The following is a 16497-nucleotide window of genomic DNA, read 5'->3' as shown; positions in this document are numbered from 1 at the left end:
CCACACAAATAGTATTTTTTTGGTTGCACCATCCATTTTAGGGTAAAATGAGTCTAAAATGTCATTACAAAGGACAACTGGTTGCGCAAAAGACAAGCCCTCATACTCGTCTGTGGATGAAAATATAAAAGAATTCTGATTTTTAGAACGCGAGGAGGAAAAAACGAAAATGCTAAAATAAAATTGGCCTGGTCCTTAATGGTTAAGTTAACACTGTTTGCTAAGTACGATAACCCACTTAAAGTGTACCTGTCAATTGCATTTTCATAAAATGTAGATAATAACATTATATGTATATCTGTAATATAGATTGGTTAATTTAGGTTGGTTATTTGTATTTTTCAGATGAAAAAATGCTGTCTTGTGCCCGTAAATATTGCCAGTGTGTCTCCGTGCAGAGACAAAATACAGAAAGTGTGGGCGGGACAAGCAGGGCTTTTGTTAAATAGCCTGATGTGTGAGTCAGGAGCATGCCACAGAGCCTCAGAGTACTTCTTGTCCGCCCACACTTCTTGTATTTGGGCAATAGCTGCAGGGACAATACAGCATTTTTTCTAGACACCACTGTCAGCAGCGATCTAAGGGGTTAATAGCTGGCTGTGGCACACCGGCTATTAGCGCCAGCCCCCAGCTACTAAAGTCAGGTATGGAGCACACTTGAGTCACGAGCCCTCTCCATTCCCACTTAGCGGCACCATGATGGACTAGATCTGTCATGGGTCGCAAAGGGGTTAAGGTAACATGAATGGGTGTCGTTACCATTGTCAATCTATTTTCAAAGATGTTATCCGGATCTAATAGAAGACTATGATATGTTTGCTTGTTTGTTAGTTATTGAAGTGAACCTGTCATTTGTAAAAACATTCTATATAATGTTTATAATAACATTGTATGTTTATTTGTAATATACAATGGTTTAAAAAATCTGTATATTTTTGGGTCAAAAGATGCTGTCGTTTTCCTGCAGCTATTGCCTGTGTGTCTCTGTGCGGAGACCAAATACAGGAAGTGTGGGTGGACAAGCAGGGTCCCGGGTCACACAGCAGGATGACACGCTCCCGGCTCACACAGCAGGATGATTAAAAAGCCAGGAGCCTGCACAGAGCTCTGCTTACCTGCCCTCAATTCCTTTATTTTGTCTCTGCACAGAGAGACACATGCAATACCTGCAGGACCAAGACAGCATTTTTTTTACCCAAAAATATAAACATTTTTCAACTACTGTATCTTACAAATATACATATAATGGTATTGTTACGTTATGCGCTCTGGCCGCACACGCTGGCTGTGAGCGCATGGTCCCATTACCTGCTGCTGCCGGCGGGGCTGGGACTCGCATCGCGGGACATGCCCGCATGCGAGCCCCAGTCCATCACTCACCAGGTGCTTTCTCCTGCCCCAGCCTCTGCCTCTCTGCTCCGACGCGCGTGCCCCCGTGCTTTAAGATTTAAAGGGCCAGTGCGCTCATTAGTGTAATTCACCTGTGGCTCATTGATAAATTCCTCCACCCTCCTCACTTCACTGCTGGATCTTTGTTGCCCTGTGCCTGAGAGAAAGCATTCCTGAGAGTTGCCTTACCGTGTATCTGATCCTTTGCTCTGTGACTTGACCTTGCTCCTCTGCCGCCTGCCTACCGACCTCCTGCTACGTCCTGACTACGCTACTTTGCCGCCTGCCTTGACCTTCTGCTATCCTGACTACCAGCTGCCTTATGCCTCCTGTGCCTCGCATCTCCTCAGCCGCCTGTGTGGTCGAGCCGTGCCAGGGGTAGCGACCTGAGTGCCGCCTGCCGCAGCAAGTCCATCCCGCTTTGCGGTGGGCTCTGGTGAAAACCAGCAGCGCCTTAGACTCTGCTTCCTGGTACGGTCCGAGTCCTCTGCCACACAGGTCCAGCGGATCCACATCCAACGGAGTTCCTGTCTTCTGAAACGTGACTGTTACAGGCATTATCTACATTATATAAAAAGTCTTTGCAAATAACAGGTACACATTAAGCATTTGTATTACCAGTATCCAAAATAACAACCAACCCCCTCGTCCAAATCCTTGAGTATAATATGTTATTGTCAAAAAGGTCTTTCAATGTTGAGTTTTCACCGCTATTTAAACTGGGGGTCAGTTGTAATTTTGGATTAAAAAATCCGGCAGTGATCTCACCACTGCTGCTTCTCCAAGCCCGCTTGCATTGGGGACCAGACGGATTTTAAAAAACGGGACAACCGATCAGGAATAGGTAAGTATCATTCTCATTAGTGTAACCCGCACTACCAGCCTGTACCAAAAGTAAGTGCTGGCGACAATGATGACAGATTCCCTTTAACTATTAGGCATCAAATAACTTCTGCGCACCTGCCTTGTTTTGATTACATACCTTGTATACTGGAAGGGTTTTCAAGCACACAGATAAAGAGTAAACACCATATAGTATGTGTGATAATATAATTGTTACTTATGCATACCATGACATATCTCATCAGATATCATTTCCCAAGATTATGGCAACACAAGTTCCTTGATATGCAGTACATTTTCTAATATCTGGGATGTTTTTAGTTCAGACATATAATCAGACGTATATAATCTTGTTTTGTTATACCAGGAAATTCTACTTGCTCTGTTTTACCAACATAAATATTGAAAATAATATGAATATATGAAAATTGTAGTCACGGTCATTGTTTCTTTATATTTATTTCATATTGTTTTCTTTATTGACCTTACCTGAACATTACATATCCATTATTTTATTACTCGAATCTCCTCATAGATTAATCTGACAAAGGTCGTCCAATTGGGACCGAAATGTCATTCTGTTCTGTTTGTGGTCATGGCTTCCCACTGGGACATGTATTGAGTAACCTATCACCATCCTACAGCAGTCAGAGTTGTGCCATAACTGCTTGAGATGAGGGCACACCTATAGAGGGCATACCCTGTGTATGATGAAAAGAAAAATGGAGGGCTGGGTGGGGATAACGCCACACCCGCCCTGAGTGAGTGACGGGCCGAAGCTTAAATAGTGTCCAGCCCCTCCCACAAATACAGCCCTGCAGCTTTATACTTGTGGTCATGGCTTCCTACTGGGACATGTAGTGAGTAACCTACCACCATCCTACAGCAGTCTGAGTTGTGCCATAACTGCTTGAGATGAGGGCACGCCTATAGAGGGCAAAAGACAAGCCCCTTAGTTTGAGCAAAATGTACTTTATTGATCACAACACTAATAACTTAAACACATCAGCCATTTCGTTATCCGGATTCGGGATATAACGTGCATAACAAGAAGATTGCCATCTACCCAGCCTTTTGATAATATGTGCGGGTACCTTGTGTTTCGAGGCCGCCAATGTCGCCCATATTCGGAAAGAGTGGCCAGAAAAATTCATAGCATCTAGACCTAGTATGTTAAGCAGTGAGCGAATGGAACTAGTAAAGAGAGTAGTCAACAGAGGTGAAGATCCTGCCAACAACAACGGCATGCCAGGACCCGACCCACACGTGTTAGCCATGAAGTGATCCAACACCGCAACTGAACACCATTTATGACCTGTGGGAAAATACATGACCAGCACCTGCGTTTTGGACGTCTTGGTACCCAGGAGAGATAGCACGTATCTATCTCCGACACGAGACAACTGCTGTCTCAGTACCGGTTTAGCTTTACCGAAAGAGACAGTGACTTCCCCTGGCCTGAGAAAAGCGTAAAAAAAAAAATACATAGTCGCTTTTATCAATTGGCTACGCCAAAAACCCAACGGCGCTGTGTCTAACAGGTCGGATAAGCTTCTGAATATGTCACCCGAAATGGGCCATCGGACCCTACTACTAACCGTGGGGGTGCTACGGATCCCGCGTAGCACAGACTTGACTGCATGGATTGAAAAGAGTGAAGGCCGACTAGGACATTCCATGGACTGTAAGTGCTGTATACCAGCCAAGTAAAGCTTGATGGTATTATATGACAATTTTAAGTGTGATGACAGAATGTTATAAAACAAACTAAATTTGAAACCTCATCTTCAGAAGGACTGGAAAAGTCAGCTAAAAACTTATTGTACACCCCCCCCCCCCCCATGCTAACTTACACGTACGAGCAGTACTGGGAGCTAACGCCTTCATCATCAGCTCACGTGCCAGTTGTTTGTACTGTACTAGTCCATGCTGAGTACATGGAACTGTGGCGCTGGATGACCGTGCGTATCCACCCCCGGCATTACCTCAAAGAAAAGGTCAAATGGTTGCCTGGATAAGGCATCAGCTGGTACATTCTTGACCCCTTCAATATGTTGAGCCACGAAATGAAAATTACATTGTGAGGCCACCCCAACTAACTTTCTCAAAAATGTCATGATTTGTACGGATTTAGACCTTCCTTTGTTTAGGATTTCCACCGTGGCTTAATAATCGCACATGAACACCACTGACCTATTGTGCCAGCAATCCCCCCATACTACTGCAGCAGCGACTATGGGGACGATCTCAAAGGTTGTGGAGCTGTCCCTGAAACCTGGAATGTCGTGGACCTGCCTGGGCCACATGCTAGCTAACCACCATGCCCCGTAAATAGCTGCAAAGCCAATGCTGGAGGAGGAGTCTGTATATATGCGGGGAGATTCGGTGGAGACAATTGGCATGAATAAGGAGACACTGTTCCAACTATCCAGAAATCGTTGCCACATGAGCAGATCTGCCATTGCCGATTGCCCCAACCGGACCGTGCTGTTCTGGAGAGGAGCTGATGCTAGCAACTCCAGTAGCCTCGAGATGAAGGACCTACCCTGAGGGATAACCCTCATCGCAAATGCCAACATCCCTAAAAGGCTTTGCAATTCGGCTTTGTTGGTAACCCGGGACCTAGCAAACTTATGCAACATTCCTCAGATGTGTTCCTGCTTCTCTGCAAGTAACCGGGCCTCCCATCTTCTGAGCATCTAAGACTATGCCAAGAAATGTTAAGACTTTGGTCGGCCCCTCTACCTTATTGGGGGATACCGGTACTCCCAATAGCCTGAACGTTTCTAATGCTCGCTGCAACTGCTCGCTACTAACAGAAAATCGTCCAGGTAATGGATCACATTCTAGCACCCTACGGAGTGCTGTAGTATCCACTGAAACGCGCAAGCGAGTTGATCAAATAACCAGGGACTGGACTTTGACCCGAAGGTTAACTTAACCGCAAAATAATATTGCTGCTGCCACCTGACCCTGTACCATTGCCATAGTTCCTTTTTTACTGGCAGAAGCTTGAAGGCATCCATGATATCGATTTTGGACAACCAGGCACCTGCCCCCAAGCCTAGCAACATCTGGACTGCTTGGTCTACTGAGGAGTACTTCATGGAGAATTCACAAGACGGAATTAATGAATTAATGCTCGGTATGACCGACCTATGGCGTGTCGATAAGTCAAAAATCAACCGTTTCTTGTTGCCGACAGGGCTCACCCTCCATGCCTGGAAAGGAGGTACTGTGAAAGGCCCAATCATGTAATCCCTGTTGACCTCTTTCTCCATCAACTCCATCACTGTCATGGGGTCATTGGCTGCAGATAATAAGTTCCTAACCCAGTGTGGAACCCACTGCTAAAACCATCCAGCAGCCAACGCACCCATTCCACCTCGGGGTGAGACTCAAGAAGTGCCTTCAAAACATGCATCTGTATGACAGATAGGACATACCAGTTTTAATCGTACACAGAGATCGGGGATGAACGTGTAATGACCTACACTGGTTATAATTGCAAGTGGCTAGGTTGTCTACTGCGTCCACAACCTTGCGACCCGTCTGTGCAGCTCTAGGTTTGCCTGCTGAAGACTCATCCTGTGCAAAGTTACACCAAGCTGTGGCGTGCGAAATTGACTGGCAAGAGGCACATAACGGGGCCCTGAGACCCACGAAATGCATGCAGAACAACTCGGTGTCGAGTTTGGACCAGTCATAACACTAGCCATGTTGTTCGAATGCTGCTGCCACGTTTGCGGAGAACGACTTGTGGTAGTTGTAAAAGTAAGTACTGCCCTACTTATTGCACAGCTCCGCTATGTTGAACAAGTATGAGTCCAACTCCTCCCTCCTGTATGGTTAAGCTGAACTGATGACGTCTCTGAACATACTAAATGCGACTACAAATTTGGACAGGGATAACTTCCTACCCAGTCTGGCGTCCTTGCTTTTCAGCACCACTAATAATTCACCACACGCCACGGTTCTGGTGTCTACCATGTCGTGGGTGACAATCAGCAAGGACGCCAAATTAACACCCCTGCCCTCCAGTATGTCTTTGCGCACACTGGTAGGGACAAAATAGGCTGGAGCAACGCTCGGTGGCAGGGACCCCCTACCTGAGTCCGAGCTAGCTCCTGGAACTGGTGCAGTAGGTTGCACGCCAGTAGCAAATAGAGCAGGCATCACCGAGGGTATGAGAGCAGTTGATGCTGACCCTTGAGAAGCACTGCCCTCCAGACTATCCACTCTAGCCTGTATACTTGAAAGCGAGTCCATCATGGTAGCCATCATGGCGTGTAATTGCCTGAGAGAAGCTGCTACAGGGTCCTGCTACTGGCTTGTCCCAGGCATTGGTTCAGCCATCAACAATTTATACAGTTTGTGTTTGCGTGCCGTAGCAGCAAACGGGACCCCGCCCTTCCTGAGCTCTTCCATCAACTTGAAGATGGTCCATGACCGGTACGCGACACCACCGTTTCTCTTAGATGCCCTGGCTGGGGTACCTAATAAGGAAAATGAATTCTCTATGTCCGAACCATGCGACATGCTTGAGGAGGTATCTGTCCGGGTCAATAGGGTACCAGTGGAAAAGGAAACAAGAACAATTAAACCCACTCCAGCATGTATCATGGGCTATATTATTATTATATATTTTTTTTTTTATTCCCCACCTAGCGTGTACCGGTATACAATTGACACAACGACCGACTCCGGACCTGCAACAACTAGCGACAAAACGATTGTAAGGTACATGCTCCCAAACATGAAAGTGAGCATACAATGTTGAGATTGTGAGACAGCTGACAAGCCCTACTAACTACATACCCACGTGAAATCAGTTGCTCTGAAAAAGAGTCAGCAACAACCGAAGAGCAACCCCACAGCCTGAAGGAACGAGTCAGGCGACCAGGCATTGAATAGAATCTACACAGCTAATGACGAACACCCTTTGAACGTGCACCCGTGCCGAGTAGTGGGATGTGTATACTGCTCCTAACTGGTACCGTGATCGTGCAATACAACAGAGGAAATTGTATCTGACCTGAAACGTGTCAGGACAACAAGAAAGATGAAGAATGGAATTACTATGAAAACGAGTCAGGAGCAACCGACATTGACCCCTTAACCTGAAGAGTCAGGCAATTGGGTAGCATCCTAGCAACCTGTGTGAATCTGGTGTGCTACTCTGAACCGTGAGAGTAACAAGAGGATACCACAAGCAATAAACATACCCCAACTTGAGCGATGTTGACCAATCAAGTTTTTCACTCTATTGAAGCACCAGTAAGCAGGAGACCAATGTAACTGTATGTGGGTGTATGTAATGGAAAATAATCAACCTACATACTTGACAAGCAAATAAGCGTGTGCTCTGAAGAATGTGTCAGTACCAGACCATGAGCAAGGTAGGCTTTCCCGTGCTTAGTGAGATAGGGAGACAAACTACCCCGCCATATGGGAACACCCCCCTACAGCACTGAAGAATAAACAGTAGCAACCGAAAAACTCTAACTGGAGAGTCAGAGAACTGTGACACATCCTAACCAAATTGTGTGCAGATAGCGTGTTGATTAACGTGTCAGTAACAACAGTGGATATAAGAACTCATACACATACCCCAATTAGCTGTAGCCTGCTCAATCAACAATGACTTCACTTTGATGAATCGCCAGTAACCCGGAGACCAACATAACTGTTTATACGTACATATATTGAGTTAAACAACAGACCTATACACACTACAATGGCAATAAAGCGTTTGAACTGAAGAACATGTCAGTCACAACCACGAGCCAGGTAGGCCACACCTAGTAAAGTGAGTTGGTGTGATATTCTAACCCTGTGGCGTAAGTACAAGAAATTGCTCTGAAGACGAGTCAGTAGCAACCGTGATTACTCCTTAACCTGAAGAGGAGTCAGGCAACTGGGCAACATGCTAACAAATTGTATGAAACTGGAGTGTAGCTCTGAAAATGTGTCAGTAACAAGAATGGAAAGCATAACTAATAAACCTACCCTGTTAGCTGTTGCTTGAGCGACCAGTAGGTACACATATGAGATAGATAAATCCTACCTAGCTATTATAAACATGCAAAGAAGAATAGTGCTGAAATGATGTGTCAGTAACAATCCTGCGCAAGGTAAGGGACACCTCCTCAGAGCTATGGCGTGATAATTGCCCCGTGACATCACATGACTAAGATGCTCTGAAAATTAGTCAGTAGCACCCGCGAACCCCCCTATCCTGAAGCAAGTAACACTGTGAGTACCGCTAACCCATATGAGCCTAGAGTGAAGCTGCAAAGCATGCGGGTAACAAGCAGAGCACTTTATATAACCAAACAAAATAACCTACCCTAGGTAACCGTTGCTGACCAATCAACGTAGAATCCAACCTCAGCGTGTCAGCAATGCCTCGGCTGGGAAGCTGTATATGTACACATGACAAGCTAATGGTTAACTTATACATATACAACGACATGTGAGCTTGCTTAGAGGAACGTGCTAGTTCCACATAGCACACACCTGTTGAAACTGCAGAATCAACGCGAGGAACTGCCCAAATATATGACGACTTTCCAAAAGACCACCGAATTTCCGACTTCTGCAGTAAATACACAAAACATCACAGCAATCACCCCACTTTTTTTTTATTAACCTTCCTGCTGCCACATGAATGGATTGACAGTGGCACTGAAGCCAGTGTCATGCCTGCCTATATCCCTCATGTATCTATGCCAGCTGCTTGCGTTGGAGCTGCACCCAGCACAGACATATCGTACGGGCCTCCGTAACAACCCCCCCCTTTTGTAATTTGTGAGGCTAAGCCGTTATTGCCCCCTCTGCCGTGCTGGAGAGCCGTGTGTGTCCGCCGCCGGAAACACTGATTGCTGCTGACAGCTGCAGAGTGTGGCGCAGCGGTGAGGCAGCCCGGGACCACAGAGAGGGGGCGGGCGGCGTGCCCAGGCCCCGAACCTCCAGTAAATGAAAACTGAAACAAAGACGCCGGCAAGCCTGTACTTACCCACCGCACTCCTGTGCCTCTGAACGAGTGAGCAGACGTGCTCTGTGCGACAGGACCGAAACAGGAATCAAGACAAGTGAGCTCACTTGCAGCCAGGAAACTAACTGCAATAACGCCACACCCGCCCTGAGTGAGTGAGGGGCCGAGGCTTAAATAGTGTCCAGCCCCTCGCACAAATACAGCCCTGCGGGCTTTATACACATCGGACTGCTAATAAAATCTACACTTCTGAATAATTTTGAGTGCCAAGTTTTTGCTATACATTGATTAAGCATTGGGATCCTATCTGTTCCCCATACAATACAAGAATGCTATATCTACCTTATATACACTTGACACAGATTTGCAGACAGAGCAAATGCAGCTGCTCCTATCTGGACTGTTACGTACACACAACACAAACCGTCTCTTATACAGACCTACTTCTTACAGCTGCTCTCCCTATAATGGCTGTGGCAGCTGAATGCATAGATTTTTCTAATGCCTCTGACCCACCACTATACTACCTCCTGATTGGCTTAGAGCTGTATGCAAGACAATATTGGCTGAGGTCAGGTGATCCTTCCTCCTATTTGTAAGGTATTCTGGGCTACCCTTCGGTTATGTTTTCTTATTTTCTTCTCCTATTCCCACATGATGCCGCAGCCATTTTACCAAGCCTGGGCTAAATTCCGGTTGGTTGAAGTCTAATGCAACCCTTTATCAATAAACATGAGAGAAAACAAAGTATAACCCCTTCCACATAAATTCTGCCCATATTATGTAAACTTCAATTTGTGCACACAAAAAGGAAAGAGTGGCAACATAAATCTGCTTCCACAGAAAATGGCTGGAATATTATACTTTAGTTGTAGGGTTCATTCACAGGTATCATGTTTCGCTGCGGATTTCATGCTACAAATTTTTATCAATATAATTAACAAAAATCTGCAGCGGATTAAGTAAATGTGAACATACGCTAAGGATAGGGGATAAGATGTCTGATTGCGGGGGTCCGACCGCTGGGGACCCCTGCCATCTCTCCTGCAGCCCCCCCTGTCATCTGGTGCACGGAGCGCACCAATTTTCTCTGTATGTATGGGTGTCAGCTGTTAACTACAGTTGACATTATGCTGCAGTGGCTGGGATCAGTGGCAGGGAACTCCTGGCTATGTAAAGAGGTACTCCAGTGAAAAACATTATTTATTTTTTTTAATCAACTGTTGCCAGAAAGTAAAACAGATTTGTACATTACTTCTATTTAAAAATATTAATCCTTCCAGTACTTATCAGCTGCTGTATACTACAGAGAAAGTTATTTTCGTTTTGAATTTCCATTTTGAATTTCTTCTCAGTCTGACCACAGTGCTCTCTGCTGACACATCCATGTCAGGAACTGTCCAGAGCAGAAGCAAATCCCCATAGCAAACCTCTCCTGCTCTGGACAGTTCCTGACAAAAAAAAAAAAAAACATAAAGAAAAGAACTTTCTCTGGAGCATACAGCAGCTAATAATTATTTGTAGGATTAAGATTTTTAAATAGAAGTAATTTACAAATCTGTTTAACTTTCTGGCACCAGTGGCTTTAACTTAAAAAAAAATATTGTTTTCCACCAGAGTACCCTTTAACTGCTGCAGTCAACTATAGCAAAGATGGGAAGGAGGTTTTACACAACAGCTAAAATTTTGCACAGTTTGGAGAGCATACATGGAGGGCAGCTCACACAAGCTGTAGATAGACAGAAGAGCAGTAACATGGCAGTTTGAAGGAGAGAATCACATGGGCTGTACATATGTAGAGAGAAGGCAGAGAACTCACTCAAAACTCTAGATTCCTGAACACACAGACCTCACATCCACAATGTAATACTGGGAGACACAAACACATTAGAAGAATCTGAATGTAGAAGCAGGCTGCAAACTACTAATATCAGAGGGTTTAAAACTGAAGAAAGGAAGACTGCAGACAGAAACTTAGTTTAAAATTTTTAACTCAACGTAACAACAAACTAATCATGTAAAAAAACATTCTATGTGAAAAATTTCCAAAAATATTTCATCAATGTGAAAATTTGCATGGTTAAATAAACTCAAAGCAAAATACATATAGAAGTTTATAATATTCAACTTTAACATTGCTTACCAGTTTTGTTGAATGAACACTGCGATCTAGCCAACAAGTTTTCATCAGACCCTACAATGAAATATATATGCTTTATAATATATCACAATTATTCAGACTCCTCTTAATCAGCTCTTAATATCCGTGATGTTTAGGCCACTATTTGCTTCTGTGAATCATCAATGTTCAGTACTACTTTATAGTACATATTCCATAACAGTCTGACTGGGATATGCCATAAATGTCTGACTGATCCAGGTGCACCTGTTCCACCGGTCACCATTTTACTGCATATCCAAGATGGTGCTTGTAACAGAATTAATTTTAGATAATAAGAATAAATTAAATACCAGCGCTATAAGAATAGTACAAATGTTTTTATTAATAAATAGATAAAAAGGGGCGTGGCCTGGATACTGAGCTGAGCAGTCGCACGAGCCGGAGCTCCTGCTGCTCAGCACCCAAAACCCTGTAAAATTACCCTGTCTGGCGACCAGTACTTACTGGGGCTGGCTGAGGACCGGGGGACCCTTCCGGTGAGCTTCGGAGGTACGGGCGGAGGTGCGCGCTCCTGTTGCCTGTGGCAGACCTGGTGAGAGGCGGCTTCCTGGTGTCGGGTGGTGGCTGGCTGGCAATGGTCGCGGTGTGGAGCCCCTGCTGTTTCGGCTGTGCTTCTGGTGGCTCTCCTTGCTCCCCAGGCGCTGCTGTCTCTGGGCCAGAGGGTTAGGATGGAGTGCTGCCATTACGGGCTTTGTGGGCGTGGCTTCCCCATTGTCTAGGATACTCCCGAGCTCTGCTGTGTTCCTGGCTGTGTCTGCTGTGGCTGTAGCTGTGGGCTCCATACCCACCTGTCCAGTCTGCTGCTTCTGCTCTGCCATCAGGCTACTCTGCCTGGCTACTCTGCATTGCTGGACTGCTTCTCTTCCTCTGGTGAATCTGCTGTCTGGAGTCTTCTGCCTGCTTGTGGGAGCCTTCTGCTGGTGATGCCTACAATTTTTGCGGTCTTGGAGTGCTTGGGGCCTGGGTGTTGCATTGCTGGGACTTGTGGTGCTCTGCAGTGGTGCCCATACTCTACTTCTTGTCCTGTGTGCCTCCTCTGCTGCACCCCCTGAAGTGGGCCCTAGTGACTTTCTACATGCTCTCTGTCTGGCCCTACTGACCATGGGTGGCTCCTGAGGTAGCCAGAGGCATAAGAAATCTAAACTGAATGCTGAAGCTCCAAGAACGACCTCTGATGCGGATGCTTCCTCTGATGATGGGTCCTCCTGCTCTGAGGGCCCCTCTCACCTGGGTCCTGGCACTCAAACCCTGTTGGCTGCTAAAGTATCTGAGCAAGCGGCAAAAGTGCTGAGCCAGTTCTCTGGCTCGTCCCAGGGGGGATTCTCCTGACCCTCCGCTGTCTTTATTTGAGGGATCTCTGTCTCCACCGCAGCAGCAGTCTGTGGCTTGTCCTTTGTATGATGCTGTGGCCCTCAATCAGTGGTTTTCTGAACTTCTGGCTGCTTTTACATCCTGTCAGTCCGTCATGGTGACGAACTGAGGCAAGAGTTTGTCATTCTACGACATGAGACACAAAAAAATCTGTGAGCGCACTGAGGAGGTGGAGCGCAGAGTCTCTACGGTGGAAGATACCCTGCACTCGCTCCCAGAGCGAGTTGACTCACTGCAGCAACAGGTCATCGGGGTTCTGAGACATCTGGATGACATGGAAAACTGCCTGAGGCGCAATAATATCCGCCTTGTAGGCCTTCCCGAAAAAGTAGAGGGGCCGGATCCTGTGCTGTTCCTCGAAGCGTGGCTGAAGGAGATTCTTTTCTTCTTACTTTTCTGTTGAGCGGGCCCATCGAGTCCCGGCTCAGCCTCCTCCTTCTGGCGGCCTTCCTTGTCCGTTCCTGGCCAAGCTTCTCCATTTCAAGGATAAAGATGCCATCCTCAGGGCTGTTCGCGTCAAAGGTGAAGTTATTTGTGGTGGATGCAGAGTGTCCTTCTACCCGGATTTCTCAGTTGAACTTCGCAAGCAGCGGGTGCAGTTCACGGAGGTCCAGGCGAAGCTGCGAGCCAAGGGTTATCACTACTCAATGCTGCCCCCGCTGCCAGACTGAACTGTTCTGTGCTGGCCTGCAGAAGACTGTTCTTCGTGAAAGTTGTTAGTTATTGGTTAGGGAGTCAAGTTGTTGCGTAGGGTCTCCATAGGTTCCGGTACCCCTAGGTCCTCTTGGGTTAGCTGTTAGTTAGCGGAGGCATTGGTTCTTGCTGGGGTAGTGGGAGGAATGGAGTTTTATTGGTCTAATGGGCATGGAACATCTTAGCTATGAGGAGCGATTAAAGGAGTTACAATTGTTTAGTCTTGAGAAGAGACGTTTAAGGGGGGATATGATAAACGTATATAAGTATATAAATGGCCCATACAAAAAATATGGAGAAAAACTGTTCCAGGTTAAACCCCCCCTAAGGACGAGGGGGCACTCACTCCGTCTGGAGAAGAAAAGGTTTAGTCTAAAGGGGCGACACACCTTCTTTACCGTGAGGACTGTGAATTTATGGAACGGTCTATCTCAGGAGCTGGTCACAGCAGGAACAATTAACAGCTTTAAAACAGGGTTAGATACATTCCTGGAACAAAATAACATTAATGCTTATGCAGAATTATAAAACTACATCCCTTTCCCTTATCCCCTTACACCCTTCCCTTCAATTGCCTGGTTGGACTTGATGGACGTATGTCTTTTTTCTAACTATGTAACTATGTAATAGCTTCTTTCACTATGTAATCTTCCTCGGCGTCCTTGGCGCCCGTAGTGGTTTAAGTTTTGGGTCTAGGTCTGCACTGTGTTAGGGATTAACTGGTTAGTATGTCCCGTTTAGTGTTAGACAGGATCTTCGTGGGGTTGTTTAGTTTATGCTGTGTTGCATTTGTTTTCATGTTCTGTGGATGTGCACTATTTGTTTTCGTCTGTTCGATGGGTGAGTGGGTGTGTGTGTGTGGTCTCGGTGCTCGGCCCTCCCTGGTCCTGAGCTGGTCTCTCCTGTTTTTCGATGGTGTACTTTCTCCAGATGGGGACATCGAAGGTGGTTAGTTGGAATGTCAGGGGGCTCAATTTTAAGAGGGCCCTGTGTCTTGACTTTGTTAAGCGACAGTCTCCTCACATTATTTGCCTACAAGAGACTCATGTTACGGTTCAGAAAGTCCTGTCCCTTAAAAGAGCCTGGATTGCGAGAGGTTACCATGCAACATACTCCACATATGCTAGGGGGTCTCTGTGTTTATTACCAAAACCTTGCCGTTGGTTGTAGCTCAGATTGCCTGTGAACAATTTGGGAGGTTGGTTATTTTACACTGCTCTCTGGGGTCTGTCTCCTTTGTTCTTGTGGCTGTGTATGTGCCCCCCCCCCCCCCTTTTCAAGTATCAGTGCTGGAGCTCATTACTAATGAATTGCTTTCTTATTCTTCTGACCCTGTCCTCTTTATAGGAGATTTCAACGTGGTTCCTGATCCAATCCTCTTCCGCACCACAGCTGCTGATCCTGGCTCCTCTTCGTTAAATACCTGGCATTTGGCGTTGGGCCTGACTGACCTCCGGAGGTTGAAATACACGACTGACCCCTCCTTCTCCTTTTATTCTGCGGTCCATAGCTTGTTTTCTCACATTGACCTTGCTCTGGCGTCTGAGGATCTTCTTCCAGCGGTAAGAGACATCTCCTACACCTCTAGGGGGATCTCAGACCACTCTGCCTTAGTGGTAGTACTGCACCTCGGCCCTACCCCCCGCTTCCCACATATGGCGCATGCATCCTGGCTGGCTACAAGCTGAAGCAGTTGTGGAGGCTCTAGGGGTAGCTCACACTGAATACTGGGAACACAATACTGATTATCCTGACTCATTAGTGTAGTGGGACGCATATAAAGCTACGATTAGAGGTGCTTTCATAGTGGGAGTAGCGGGTCAGCGGAAGCTTAGGTCAGCCATGGAGAGTACCCTGTTACAGAAGGTGGGGGTTTCGGAGGCTGAGTATGTTAGGAATCCGTCCCTTAGAATGAGAGGGCATGGTCTAAGGCTCAGAGATCAGCGGATAGGGAGGTTAGCGGATAGGGAGGCTACCCTGTTTGACTTTGGAGATAAGAATGGTAAACTGTTGGCGTATTTAGCTAGGGCTACTCGCCCCGCCGGCCTCTATCCCTTGCATTATGATTAGTGATGGGGTGGAAGTTACAGATCCTCAGGGGATACATGCTGTTTTTAGGGAATTTTACTCCTCCCTGTATGTTGCCCCCTCTATGCCCTGTCAAGGGGAGATTCTCTTCTTCCTGCAAGATTTGTCTCTCCCCTCTCTTGGTCATGCTCAGACGGAGGCATTAAATGCCCCCTTTACAGTTGAGGAGGTGGCTCAGGCTATTAGACTCCGGGTTTAGACGGGATGGTAGGTGATTGGTACAGGATGAATGAGGAGCAACTGCCCCTTATTCTTTGTAAATCGTTTCCCTCCATTGCTATTGCCCTTCCAGATTCTATGAGGGAAGTGCTCTTTGTTGTACTTCCTAAACCCGGGAATGACCCAGTGCTCCCTGGCTCCTATAGACCTATTTCCCTTCTGAATGTTGATATTAAGATTCTGGCTAGAGTCCTGGCTACTCGTTTGTATGGGGTTGTTGATGCTGTCATTCATCCTGACCAAACAGGGTTTATGCCAGGTAGAGCTACCGATGTGAATGTGAGGCGTCTGCAACTCAATATAGCGGCGGTAGAGGAGGGCTTTCCTGCGGGTGTGGTAGTTAGTCTAGGTATTTATAAAGATTTTGATTCTGTTTTGTGACCTTATCTTTGGGAGGTGCTGGGGATGTTTGGGTTTGGTTCCCGATTCTGTGCACGGGTTTGCCTGCTGTATGATAATCCTAGGGCCCGTATCCGCACTAACTTAGATGTTTCTGCTCCATTTTCCCTGGGTCGTGGGACGTGGCAGGGGTGGAACGGATGTTCTGTTGTACCAGGCTCTCTATGTGAGTCGTAAGTGCCCTAAGAAATTTGATAAGGTGTGGACCCCCTGGCTGTTGTTGCCAATTTCGGCTGAACGGCCGGTTGGTCTGACTCAGTAGGTCAATATGGGGTGTTACTATTCGGTTAGTGTTGGGGCTGGAGGGGGGAAGGGG

At 46.5% G+C, this 16497-nt stretch overlaps 1 protein-coding gene across 22 annotated transcripts in view; it reads right to left on the bottom strand.

Moving 5' to 3' along the window:
- The window catches only part of TEX14 (testis expressed 14, intercellular bridge forming factor), a 536718-nt gene that overhangs the window by 19123 nt on the left and 501098 nt on the right, over window positions 1–16497 (bottom strand). For 21 of the 22 annotated variants that reach the window (XR_008888708.1, XM_056556863.1, XM_056556851.1 and 18 more), the window contains one exon: window positions 11373–11423. The exons of the other annotated variant lie outside the window; for it this stretch is intronic. Coding sequence is in view for 20 of the 21 variants with exons in the window: in XM_056556863.1 (XP_056412838.1) it covers window positions 11373–11423 (51 nt within the window). In the remaining variant the exon portion in view is untranslated. The remainder of the gene's footprint in view (window positions 1–11372; window positions 11424–16497) is intronic. 22 annotated transcript variants of the gene reach the window in all.

This window comes from Hyla sarda, chromosome 2 (genome assembly GCF_029499605.1).
Source record: "Hyla sarda isolate aHylSar1 chromosome 2, aHylSar1.hap1, whole genome shotgun sequence".
Classification (NCBI taxonomy): Eukaryota; Metazoa; Chordata; class Amphibia; order Anura; family Hylidae; genus Hyla; species Hyla sarda.
This window is presented reverse-complemented; position numbering and strand designations above follow the sequence as displayed.